The sequence below is a fragment of the Schistocerca piceifrons genome, chromosome 11 (assembly GCF_021461385.2).
Source record: "Schistocerca piceifrons isolate TAMUIC-IGC-003096 chromosome 11, iqSchPice1.1, whole genome shotgun sequence".
In the NCBI taxonomy this organism is placed as follows: Eukaryota; Metazoa; Arthropoda; class Insecta; order Orthoptera; family Acrididae; genus Schistocerca; species Schistocerca piceifrons.
Window position 1 is genome coordinate 132,429,341 of NC_060148.1, and position 14,063 is coordinate 132,443,403.

Below are 14,063 nucleotides of genomic sequence, written 5' to 3' on the forward strand. Positions count from 1 at the left end.
ATATTTTGTTACTGCCAGCAAGTTGCGACAAAGTATTATAAATTTATTCTTTCTACGAAATTGACAGCGCGTAGGATGACTTGTGGTTTCATACAGTTGTCGTAAATGAAATCAAGAAAAGTAGCTTACTTCGCGAACTTAACACCACTAATCCCCGGAACTGTCCGTTTCTGAGCCAAAGATATCCTTTGAGAATGGGAAGAGTTACCCCAAAATAAAATACTGTATGACATAAGTGAATGAAAATAAGCAATGTAGACAAATTTTTGTGTCGAACGGTCGCTTACTTCAGATACCAATCGAATAGTAAAAATGGCAGCATTAAGTCTTTGAACAAGATCCTGAACGTGGGCTTTCCACAACAGTTTACTATCAATCTGAACACCTAGAAATTAGAACTATTCAGTTTCAATAATCATATGCCTATTCTGTCAAATTAAAACGTCGGCTTTTGTTGAGTTGTGTGTTAGAAACTGTAAAAACCGAGTCTTCTTATGATTTAGCATTTTATTTTCTGCAAGCCATGGACTACCTCATGAACTGCACTATTTGGAAGAGAGCCAATATTGCACACAACATCCTTTACTACCAAAGTAGTGTTGTCAGCAAACAGAGATATTTTAGGATTACCTGTAACACTAGAGTGCATTTCATTTATACAACTAAGGACCAGGAGTGCCCCAACACTGATAGCTCGGGCACTCGCTCCCCCCCCCCCTCCCCCCTCCCATTTGACAGTACCCCACTCAAGACCCCCATTATAGCCATTCTCAACACTGTGAATAATGATCTTTTGCTGTCTGTTGTTAAAGTAAGAGGTGAACCAATTGTGATCTACTCCCCATATTCTGTAATGGTCCAAATTCTGGAGCAATATTTTATGATCAACACAATCAAACGTCGTAGTATCAGAAAATATGCCTAGTGTTCGAAACCTATTGTTTAATCCATCCAGTACCTCACAGAGAAAAGAGAATACAGCATTTTCACTTGTTAAACCACTTCTAAAGCCTTCATAGCAAATAATGTGACATAAAATGATCAGTCATCCTTACATAAACAGCCTTTTCAATAACTTTAGCAAACACTGATGGCGTATAAATAGGTCGGAAATTATCTACATTATCTTCTTCCTTTTTATAAAGTGGCTTTACTATTTAGTACTTTAATCGTTCAGGAAAGTGACCATTCCTAAAGGTAAAATTACAAATATGGCTAAATATAGGGCTAACATGTGCAGCACAGTACTTTAGTGTTCTGCTAGGCACTCTATCACATCCATGAGAGTCCTTAGTCTTCAGTGATTTAATTATTGACTCAATCTGCCCCTTGTCAGTATTACAGAGTAGTACTTCAGACATCAGTCTCGGAAAAGATGTTTTCAAGTTTGGGCGGGTGACGGAACACCACTTAAGGAGGGGTGGGAAGGATGTCGAATAGGATATATTTAATTTGAGGGCACGACGATGTTGGAGTATTCCAGTCAACATTGTCAAGAGCTTTCTTTAAGTTTACAAATGCTAGAAACGCAGGATTGCCTTTCCTTAACCTAGCTTCTAAGATAAGTCATAGGGTCAGTATTGCCTCACATGTTCCAATATTTCTACGGAATCCAAACTGATCTTCCCCGAGGTCGGCTTCTACCAGTTTTTCCATTCGTCTGTAAAGAATTCGCGTTAGTATTTTGCAGCCGTGGCTTATTAAACTGATAGTTTGATAATTTCAACATCTGTCAACACCTGCTTTCTTTTGGATTGGAATTATTATATTCTTATTGAAGTCTGAGGATATTTCGCCTGTCTCATACATATTGCTCGCCAGATGGTAGAGTTTTGTCAGGACTGGCTCTCCCAAGGGTGTCAGTAGTTCTAATGGGATGTTGTCTACTTCCGGGGCCTTGTTTCGACTCAGGTCTGTCAGTGTTCTGTCAAACTCCTCACACGGTATTGTATCTCCCATTTCATCTTCATTTACATCCTCTTCTACGACGATAGGTAATCGAAACTCCGACGAAGGCTGTAGTTCAGTTTTTCCAGCCCGGGGTGGAATTGTGTGATGAAGGGGGAGGCACTGCCTTGTAGTGAGTTCCTAGGAGGACTGGGGATGTGAGGGGAAATTGCGCGGAAAATCTGTATGTGGGCTAGGCCTGAGGGACAGCTCCACTCTGTGAAGGCCTCAGTGAGACCTTCAGCATACGGGGAAAGGGAGTTATTGTCACTGCAGATACTCACTCCCCAGGTGGCAAGGCTGCTGGGAGGGATGTTTTGACGTGGAAGGGATAGCGACTGTGAAAATGCAGAACTATTGCTAGTTGGTCAGCTTACTGTGGACAGAGGTCTGGGTGGAGCCATCGGACAGGAGGAGGTGAATGTCCAGGAAGGTGGCACACTGCGTTGAATAGTACGAGCTGAAGTGGATGGGGGAAAAGTTGCTGATGTTGTGATGGAGTGAGAATAGAGTGCATTGGGTAAGAGTCCAGATCATAAAGATATCACAATGAAACCCGAGCCACACCAGGTGTTTGGGGTTTCGGGAGGCTAGGAAGGTTTCCTACATGTAGCCATAGTAGGGTGCCGCGGTTGTACAACAGATTTCTTTGTATACCTTCCCTTCAGAGCAGAAGTAATTATGTGTGTCACTACCAAACAAGCAAGAAAGCAGCTCTTTTTCTCAATTTCCCCTGTACACATATGGGTTCAATCCTTAGCATAAGCCTTCTGAAGAGTGAACCCCACTCGTGATTTGTTGCAGTAAACCTGGAGGAGAGACTGCGACCGGAGCTGACTCTGGGCGACTACGGGCTGACGGAGGTGTGCGTGATGGCGCGCGACGCCAGCGGTGCGGACGCGCTGGCCCTGCAGAAGGAGCAGGAGCGGAGGCGGCGGCGAGCCAAGCAGCAGCACGGGCACGCCGCGCCGCCGCCCCCCACAGTCCGCCAGGTGGGTCCCCGGAGGCTGTAAACATGTAGGCTACTGCTGCTATTCAGCAAAGTAGGCATCTCGACTTAAAGGTGCTGTGTCGGGCAGGTGCAGTGTGGGTCCATGTACAAACTTGAAAACCGGCTTAAACTTTTTGAAATAGTCTTGTTTAGTGGTACATGGGGAGGGGGGGGAAGGGAGAGCCAATGATGATTTGGTTGAAGATGGTCCAATCATCCTAATGTAGCTACATCAATAAATAAGCAATTATAAGCTCCCATGTTGTACAGTCGTGGACAAAACGAGCGAGACCCCTCGCCTTTGCGTTATGCTGATCCGCACAGCCTTAAAGTCTGCTACACAGCATAACAGGGAAGGCGACGAAGTGCTACCAACATACCATGCACAGGCGTGAAATTGACAAACTATCCGAATTTTCTCAGACTGTTTTCAATCACGAGTATGACTATGTTAATGCTGATTAGTGAGTTAAACACTACACGTAAATATAAGATATAAATGAAGGAAGAAACGCTAATCAGTGTGAAATGTACTAATAAAAATAAATTTCAGCTTATCGAGATAACATAACTGTTTTAGTAAGACAAAGTACCCCAAATCGTTACGAATTAGCAAAACGGGTTTTAAGGGCTGGGTAGACAGACAGACGGTCAAGAAAGTGAGACTAGCAGGGTTCCATTTTTACCGATTTAGGTGACGAAATCCTAACAACGAAAATAGCTACGACAGTTACTGAAGATGACGGTCGCATAAATAAGCCCCTCTACTCTTTATTGGAAATGTTCTAGTCGCAGTCGATACATCAGCATATTACTCGTAGCTATGCTTTCGATCCGTATCACGTTTACAGTAATGCAAATAAAATCCATTTGCCTATACACGTGGTAATTCAGATCCCACTATTAATGCCACCGCGTTTTAGAAGTGCGAATATTCCCATTGCCAGGTAGCTTAAGAAACACTTCGGCTAATGAACGTTTTCTGGCTGTGGCGAGTCTAATGGAGAGATCGAAACACTGTAGAATACGTTTGGCAGCAGAATTATCCTACTCGCTAACAACAGTATTTTGTCATTTCGATAAACATCCCGAATGATTCACATAAGCGGTGACATCAAGGTAGAAAATGCTTGTTTTTGAGTCCAGAAAGCTCTGTGCAACGGAAACTGAAGATCATTTTGCCATTTTCATTGCGAAATTGCCGGATTATTCAAGTCTGGGGTAATAATAGAGGGCTGTTTGCGTGGGTTGTCTGCTAGAGTAGTGAAAGGCAGTTTGCTACTGCAAGGGAGGTCTGGTTTGTTTTCGGTTCTAATCTCGATGGAGGCAAATAGACTGGCAGTAAAGCAATTGTAAGAAATTCTCGCGCCCCCAATACGCTTTATTGCTATCTTCATTCTGTACCGGCGTCCTGTGGATGTAAATATGAAGGTGGTGTAGAATTTCATACTTCTTACTGATTACTTTTTCCGCTTCTGTCAATAACTGAATTGACTTACGTGCGGCACTGAATGATTTTTGACTGAATTTCGTTATGAATCTTCATGCATTGCAAAAGTTGCACACTTTCATGGTAGGTCAGCAACGGTAATGCAGTATGCCTGGTCTGAACGTTGACACAGACCGTTTCGCAGCCGCATATTATTTCGCTAATTGGTAACGACCTGAGGTACTTTCTCTTACTAAAACAGTTATGTTGCCTCGACAAACTGAAATTCATTTTTATTAGTACAGTTCATAGTAACTAGCGTTTCTTCTTCCATTTACATCTTATATTTGCGTGTTGTGTTTAACACACTAATCAGCATAGTCATACACAAGATTGAAAACAGTCTGACAAAGTTCGGATAGTTTGTCAATTTCACGCCTGTGCATGGTATGTTGGTAGCACTTTAAAGCTGTGCGGATCAGCATAACACAAAGGCGAGGGTTCTCGCTCGTTTTGTCCACGACTGTACATTTCCTGTTCTTGGGTCTGTTTTTGCACACTGCATAAAGAGCTCATTCAGAAATTGTTGACACTGACAAACCAGTGGCTTGATCCGTACATCCTGTGATGTCTTACGAGGGGGGACCCAAAAGAAACCGGATTGTTGTCATAAAAAAATTTATTGATGAACGTTTTTTACAAAATTACTTCAGGCACCTTCAAAATACTCTCCATTACATGCGATGCACTTGTGAAGTCGCTTTTTCCCACTGTTAGAAGCATGTTTGGAACTCTTTAAAGTTTGATATTGTCCAGTGCCCTTTGCGAAGCTGTTTTTACCGCCTCCACGTAGTCATAACACTCCCCTTTTCGAGTTTTTTTTCATTCGTGGAAATAGGAAAAAGTCGCACGGGGCTAGGTCTTGCGAATACGGAGCGTGGGGCACGACAGACCACCTCCGAGATGGCAAATAGTGGGTCACTCGTAAGACCGCGTGTGCTGGAGCGTTGTCGTGATGCAGAAACCTGTCACCTGATCGCCAAAGTTTCGGGCGTTTCATCCTCACATCCTCTCGCAGACGCCTTAAAACATCCAAGTAAAAGTGCCGGTTAACAGTCTGGCCAGGGGGTACGAATTCCCGATGCACAATTCCACGAACATCAAAAAAGACAACGATCATAGTCTTCACATTTGACCTCACTTGCCTCTCTTTTTTGGGTCTGGGGGAGTTGGGAGTCCTCCACTGGCTTGACGCTTGCTCGGTTTCTGGGTCATACCCGTAACACCAACTCTCATCCCCTGTAATGACTTTCTTCAAGAAGTTCGGATCACGTGCAGTCCCTGTTTCCAAGTCATGACACACATTCGTGCGGATGCTTTTTAGCTCCTGTGTGAGAAGGCGCGGAACAAATTTAGCGACACATCTCGTGCAAATCCTCACTCAAAATCTGCTGGCACGAGCTCCAACTGATTCCTGTCTGTGCAGAAATTTGGTCGATCGTTTGGTGACGATCCTAGTTGATTCTTTGGCGGACCTTTTCAATGTTCTCCTCGTTTCGCGATGTCGAAGGGCGTCCAGAACGAGCTCGGTCTTCAACACACATCTCACCACGTTGAAAGCGCCCAAACCACTCGAAAACCTGTGTGCGGCTCATAGCGTCCTCCTGGAAAGCTTCCTGCAGCATTTGGTCTGTCTTCGTTGCAGTTTTTTTAAGCAAGAAACAAAATTTCACACACACTCTTTGTTCTTTTAAAGTTGCCATAACGACTTCGCAGAGGTAGCCGCCAACAGTCAGAGAAACCCAATACGACGCTTGCTCGTTCAGCTCTACACTGTAGACTTGGCCACTGTTTCTATGTTTCGATACAGTGTATCCATACGTGGAACTGTTTCAGTGTTTCGGAACGGCTGTGCTTCACTGTTTCGAAACAGTGGTGTTTCATTCCGCCCCTGTCTCGGATAACCAGACTAGATTCGATCTCGAGCCAGACACAGAAACTGAATCGTTGTTTCAAAATAAGGTTGTTTCAGTCCACCTGTGCTTGGAACGGACTAATTGTATCGAAACAGCGATGTTTCATTCCGCTGTGTCGGACGAGATTCGGGCTCGGCACAGGTACTGAAACGCAACATACCACTTCATGAAACACTTTCAAGAGTGTCGAAATCTTTTTGACAAGCAATAGCATGAAGCTTAAGATATCCGAAAATAAAGCTCCGTTTCTAGCTGACTGTCCTATTCCGAAATGGCGTAACATCTGCTTTATAAACACTAACCAAACAATAAAACAACGCATAAATCAAAATAATAAATATGTAAAAATCATTCAGTTAAATTACACTTTTTTTATAACATACGCTTCTCTGTTCATGTACAGTAATCATATTAAGAAACGCAAGTAAGCCTACGACATTTTGAATAAAAAAAGGCGTAGAGTGACAGTTATTAGACATACACATATATTTGATGTAGGTATAATTGCAAGAAATCTGTTTGACATATCACTGATAGTGTAATGGTGAACGGGAAGTGCTGGGAAGCATGGTGAATTTATAGTAACGGTTCGAAACACCTTGCAAGACAAAATTTTTTTCTGTTATATTTTGTTATTTATTCGAATTATTTGGCGTTATTTGTGAGTCTATAGTCACTGTGCCTATTATCCAAAATGATTCCCTTTGTGTGGATGGAAATTAGCAGGATGGGTATATTACCCGTACTAACATAATGTGGGAATCCCGGTAGCATATCCGTTGTTTCTGCAGTTTGCTTCCATCTCCAGTTCCGTTTGTGGTGGTTCTTCTGTCTTCAGCTATGGCTGTCCTCAGCCAATTGAAAAGTATGCAAGTCACACGACACGAAAGCAACGCATTTGCTGCACGAAATACGAAACTCCCAAGACGCCCAACTGGTAGTATCATACTTTCTGCGATATGATTAGCGCTCTCGCACCTCATTTGTGTTTATATGGACATACTTATACAGTAGACATTCAAGATGATAAGATGTGTAGGTTTATTAGATTACAAAACGCAAACTGTTTCATTTGTTTCGAAACAGTTACGTGTTTCAGTTTGCACATCTCTACTACACTGACGCCGTCTGCACAGCTGTTTCATGGTCTCTACTAATACCATCTAGCGTGTGAACCCTGCACTATGTGTACGCCTCGGAGTCCGGTTTCTTTTGGGTCCCCCCCTCGTATTTCTAAACCTCTCTGAGAGGAAAACTGGAATAATGTTGCCATTGCCAACTGCTGTGTGGGTGTGGAGTAATGCACAACGAGAAAATATGAGGTCCAGGCACCACCCAGTGGATCTCGTTGCCTTAAGACAGTTTCTGAGCACTGTGACATATTGGAACGTAACAGGCACGTGGAACGTACCTGCCTCTGTGTGCACCGGGAAGCCAATTTGTTGGTCGTGAGATTCCTGTTTAACACACGGGAAACTTTCTTATAGCCCAGGGAGTAAAATTTTGAGGTACATTGTGAATTTGAAACAATCGCATGTTGAATGGTAAGAGTTCTGTCAATGTACGAGGCACAGTCTAACATAACAGTCGCGACACTTCGCCACGATTTTGTTGGCTACAGCGCCAGCAGCGCCCCAAGCGGCTGGTAGGTTGAACTGAGTTCGGCGCGATCGTGAAAGCGAATAGTGATTGTTTATTTTGATTTATACAACGATTTTTACCATCGGGAGCGTTTGTAGCGCAATAAATTGCAGCAACAACAGGAAGAAGACACCATAGCTCTCTCTTTTTAGGTTTCCTAAGGATCCTGAGAGGTATATACCATCATGCTACTAAACTGTTTCGTAAGGATTCACTTGCAAACTATATGTGTATAAATGATAAATGTTTCGTTTTAGGAGCAGAAAATGGCTAGTTAATAGCAGACGAGAAAACCTTTTGAAGAAAGACCCTGTTTACTGTATAATAATATTAGGTTTTGTCCGCTACATTTCGAAGAAAACCAGTTCATGAACGCAGACAATAACAAACTCGTGTGGAATGCAGTACCCACACTGTTTGACACCCCAAATAAGCCACTTCTACTGACGATGAAGAGGAAACTGCCACAAAGATTCGACAGTCAATCTAAAGCTGTAAAACAGTCGTATGACACAGAAGCAGCCAGTTCAGCTCTCCATGTATCAGTGCCAGATTCGTGCGAATCGTCACCACAGACGTGCTTTGACGATAAAGTGGTTAGATTAAGTGCAGCTGTCCGTGTCTTACAAAAGCGTGTGAAGTGTCAGATTGTGCAGATCGAGCGAAACTATTGCGGGACAAGGAAAGTGCCTACAGACAGATTGTTTGAAAATTATTCAAATATTTGGTTTTTCGTGAAATGTAATGTAATCAGCTCATTATAATGTTTTCAGCATATTTCTGCCACTATTTGGCAGTTGCTTGACCCACTTAGAATAATATAAAGATTAAGGTCGTACTTGTGGCAGCAGGCGACAATGACACACGCAGTAGGCCTACAGAACGATAAACGAGCTGTCGATCGCTTTAGCATGTAGAGGTACATGTCTGTGCTTCTTACGTGTGAATCTGTGTGTTTATATTCTTTTGATATCAACTTGGTAAGCTGCAATTCTGTCCAATGTCACAAGTGTTTCTTCACGAATGTGTTGTGGCTTGCCACTCTATTCATGGTTTTTGTCCATACTTGCGCTTATTTTAGAATCATTAATAGAAACATATATGCCTTCTGATACTACACAAACTCTTGGAGGCAAGAAAATAACTCGAATAATTCGGAAGTTACGTAGCAAATGGATGCAAACAAACATTATGCTTACGACGCGTCTGACGTTCACCTTGGAGCGCTAGTGTCGCCCCATCTGTCAAACGGCAACAACTTACAGCAATGAGTGTCGCGACTGTTATGTTAGACTGTGGTACGAGGTGTGTTTTAAAAGTCCGTGCAAAGTACGACAGATGGCACCACCAGCACGTATCGAGGGGATGCACACCAAGTTTCAGCCATATTGGTCTGTTTCTTTGTGTTCGGCATTCGTCTGAATTAAGAAAGTCGAGTGACTGCCAAAAAATGGATGATAAAAAATTTCGTGTGGTGATTAAACATTACTTTATGAAAGGCAAAATGCCTCAGGAGCCTAAAGAGAAGCTTGATAAACATTACGGTGACTCTGCACCTTCGATTACAACAGTTCATAAGTGGTTTCAAAATTTTCGTAGTCGCCATATGGGCACAAGTCATGCTGAACGTTCTGGACGCCCTGTGGAGGTTATGACTGATCTGGTGATGGATGACAGAAGAGTTAAGGTGCGTGAGATTGCTAGTGCTGTGGGCATCTCTAATGAACAGGTACATAATATTTTGCAAAAACATTTGGACGTGAGAAAGCTATCCGTAAGATGGGTTCCGCGATTGCTCACACTTAACCAAAAACGGAATCGTGTGATGTGTTGCAAGGACTGTCTGCAGTTGTTCAGGAAGAATCCGCAGGACTTTAAACGTCATTTCGTCCCTGTGGATGAAACATGGATACATTACTGAACTCCTGGGACCAAACAACAATGTAAAGAATGGGTTACCGAGGGAGAACCTGCACCAAAAAAGGCGAAGACCATTCCTTCGGCCAGAAAGGTTTTGGCGACTGTCTTTTTGGATTTGCGAGGGATAATGCTCATCGACTATCTGGGAAAGGGTAAAACTATTACAGGTGCATATTATTCATCATTATTGGACCATTTGAAAACCGAGCTGCAAGAAAAACGCCGGCGATTGGACCGCAAAGAAGTCTTTTTCCTTCATCAAGACAATGCACCAGCACACACCTCAGCAGTTGTGCTCGCAAAATTAATGGAAATGGGATTTCAACTCGTTTCACATCCCCCCCCCCCCTATTCTCCAGATTTTAATCCCTCGGACTACTATTTCTTCCCCAATTTGAAGAAATGGCTGTAGGGACAAAGATTTTATTCAAATGAGGAGGTGATTGCAGCAACTAATAGCTATTTTGCAGACTTGGACAGTTCCTATTATTCGGAAGGGATCAACAAATTAGAACAGTGTTGGATGAAGTGTACAAGTCTGAAAGGAGACTATGTTGAAAAATAAAATAGGTTTACCCCAAACACGCAAGTAGTTTTTATTTTTGCACGGACTTTTCAAACGCCCCTCGTATGGCATTCTCTCCTGGAACCTGAAGCTAGTTTCTAATGTTAAGTACACCTGTACCGACACGTATGTAATTTCCACCAAAAAGCTGTAGTCAGTCTTAAGTTATTGGTGGATATTAAACAGTACGGCTTGCAGAAGCATTTTAGTTCAGCGCTACGAAGTGTTCCCCTGTATGTCGCAATGTAACGTAGTGCGTTAGACGGCCCACTCCTGCTGCTTATCCCCCGTAGTGAGCTAGCCCCGCCCTTCCTCACAGACGGGAACCGAGGTGAGTGCCATCACGGGCAGCGTGTCGTCGGGCAGCCTGGGCGGCAGGTCCAGCTCTCCCGACTCGGCTCCCGCCGCGCCTCCGCCGCGCGCTCCCGCCAGGAAGAGGCGCCCGGCCCCACCTCCGCCTGCCGTCACCACCGACAGTGCCGACACCAGAGGCCGCGATAAGCGGGACTCTGCAGTGGTGATCAGTAAAGCCAGTTCCAAGCAGGTGAGCAGCGCTGAACCTCTCCTGTATTCTGTAGGCTAGAGCAACTTCCGTAAAGTTAATGTATTCTGCTAATGTAGGGCTTTTAGTAACAAATAACATTTTGTTGTGTATGAAATTAGTTTTTTATAATATGTTTTTTTTATGATATGTTTTTTTTAATGACACATTTCTTTTTTAATGACACATTTCTTTTTTAATGACACATTTCTTTTTTAATGACACATTTCTTTTTTAATGACACATTTCTTTTTTGATGACACATTTCTTTTTTGATGACACATTTCTTTTTTGATGACACATTTCTTTTTTGATGACACATTTCTTTTTTGATGACACGTTTGTTTGTTGATGACACGTTTGTTTGTTGATGACACGTTTGTTTGTTGATGACACGTTTGTTTGTTGATGACACGTTTGTTTGTTGATGACACGTTTGTTTGTTGATGACACGTTTGTTTGTTGATGACACGTTTGTTTGTTGATGACACGTTTGTTTGTTGATGACACGTTTGTTTGTTGATGACACGTTTGTTTGTTGATGACACGATGGTTTGTTGATGACACGTTTGTTTGTTGATGACACGTTTGTTTGTTGATGACACGTTTGTTTGTTGATGACACGTTTGTTTGTTGATGACACGTTTGTTTGTTGATGACACGTTTGTTTGTTGATGACACGTTTGTTTGTTGATGACACGTTTGTTTGTTGATGACACGTTTGTTTGTTGATGACACGTTTGTTTGTTGATGACACGTTTGTTTGTTGATGACACGTGTTTTTTTTGATGACACGTGTTTTTTTTTTGATGACACGTGTTTTTTTTTTGATGACACGTGTTTTTTTTTGATGACACGTGTTTTTTTTTTTGATGACACGTGTTTTTTTTTTTTTTGATGACACGTGTTTTTTTTTGATGACACGTGTTTTTTTTTTGATGACACGTGTTTTTTTTTTGATGACACGTGTTTTTTTTTTGATGACACGTGTTTTTTTTGATGACACGTGTTTTTTTTGATGACACGTGTTTTTTTTGTTGATGACACGTGTTTTTTTTGTTGATGACACGTTTTTTTTTTGTTGATGACACGTTTTTTTTGTTGATGACACGTTTTTTTGTTGATGACACGTTTTTTTGTTGATACGTTTTTTTTGTTGATGACACGTTTTTTTTGTTGATGACACGTTTTTTTTGTTGATGACACGATTTTTTTTTGATGACACGTTTTTTTTTATGGCACTTTTTTTTATGACGCGTTTTTTTTATGACGCGTTTTTTTTTTGATGACGCGTTTTTTTTTTTGATGACGCGTTTTTTTTTTTGATGACGCGTTTTTTTTTTTTTGATGACGCGTTTTTTTTTGATGACGCGTTTTTTTTTTTTTGATGACGCGTTTTTTTTTGATGACGCGTTTTTTTTTTTTGATGACGCGTTGTTTTTTGATGACGCGTTGTTTTTTGATGACGCGTTGTTTTTTGATGACGCGTTGTTTTTTGATGACGCGTTGTTTTTTATGACACGTTGTTTTTTATGACACGGCTTTTTTTATGACACGGCTTTTTTTATGACACGGCTTTTTTTTATGACACGTTTTTTTATGACATGTATTTTTTTTAAAGGACACTCTTTTTTTTTTTTTGAAAGGACACTCTTTTTTTTTTTTTTGAAAGGACACTCTTTTTTTTTTTTTGAAAGGACACTCTTTTTTTTTTTTTGAAAGGACACTCTTTTTTTTTTTTTTTTTTTTTGAAAGGACCCACCTCAGCACACCCTCCCCATCCCACCTCTGCATTGCCCACCGTCAGCCTCATACCTACCTCTCTAATGCTCCCCTGCCCCTACTCACAACTCCCCCTTCCACGACCTCCCTCCCACCTCCACAGTGTCCTACCAACCCCATTCCCACCACTGCATATCTCTCTCTCTCTCTCTCTCTCTCTCTCTCTCTCTCTCTCTCTCTCTCTCTCTCTCTCTCTCTCTGTGTAACTTCAGGAGAATTTCATAAAATTGTGTGCAGTTAACAGAGAAAGTTTTGCAATTAAATATGTACTCAATTTTGCAGAGAGAATTCGATTTGAGCAATCCCGTTACATTGCAGGTCGTGTCGCACCACGACGGGACTGCTCCCACGGTGACCCACTCGCGGACGTCCTCCGACAGCTCCGGCTACCACGAGGCGTCCGTGCTGAGTGACGGCCCCGACACGCACCCCGTCGACAAGACGATTGCCGCCCGGGAGATGCCACCTCCGACTAGCAACAGGTGACTGCTCTCCCACACCATTTTCCTCTGTTAGTCAGATGTTACACTGTTTCTGACATCTCTTCAGATGAAAACTGCAACAGATTTGGTCACTACTCACTAGGCACAAGAAATTGGAGGAATATGAGCATTTTACACGGGTAGCTGTAAAGTTGTACTACAAATATAATTGCATTTTTTATTTTTTATTTTTTTTTTATTTTTATTTTTTTTATTTTTTTATTTTTTATTTATTTATTTATTTTTTATTTATTTATTTATTTATTTTTTTTGCACGAGTTTGCAGCAGCAGTACGCATTGAAATCCCGAGCCGCAAAACTGCCACATGCCACTAGGATTTCATTGTATATCACAGCTAGGGGCATGTACTTGCAAAGGAAACACTAAATACGTAACTTTATTTTTTCTGAGTGATAATTAAAACTTCATGATTAACTGTCACAGATGACAAATGCAAACCTCAAAAAATTAGTTTTTTTGATGCACAGAGGAAAAGTGTCTGAATGGAATTCTCCCTCTTTCCGTACGAATAAAATACGGACAGTCTTCCTGTGAAGTGATTTGTGGTGCCAGTTCGAGGTCCTGCTACAGGCAAAATGGGCAGGTGTCCTGTTATCAGCTGCAGGAAACACTTATTGTGGGTTAATGTGCTGGGGGTAAAAATTCCTGGGATAAATGGTCGTCCTCACTTTGAATGTTGCACAAAGCCACACAAACACAGAGATGTGGGCTAGCTATCTTAGGACTGCACGATCACGTGATCCTCGGCAGTAATTAGAGTTTGTAGA

The 14,063-nt window shown here is 42.0% G+C and overlaps 1 protein-coding gene across 1 annotated transcript in view; it reads left to right on the forward strand.

The window, feature by feature from the left end:
* The window catches only part of LOC124719797, a 393,830-nt gene that overhangs the window by 260,964 nt on the left and 118,803 nt on the right, over positions 1 to 14,063 (forward strand). Inside the window, exons 5-7 of the mRNA XM_047244992.1 lie at positions 2,752 to 2,939; positions 10,789 to 11,013; positions 13,111 to 13,274. Of these exons, the coding sequence (XP_047100948.1) occupies positions 2,752 to 2,939; positions 10,789 to 11,013; positions 13,111 to 13,274 (577 nt within the window). The remainder of the gene's footprint in view (positions 1 to 2,751; positions 2,940 to 10,788; positions 11,014 to 13,110; positions 13,275 to 14,063) is intronic.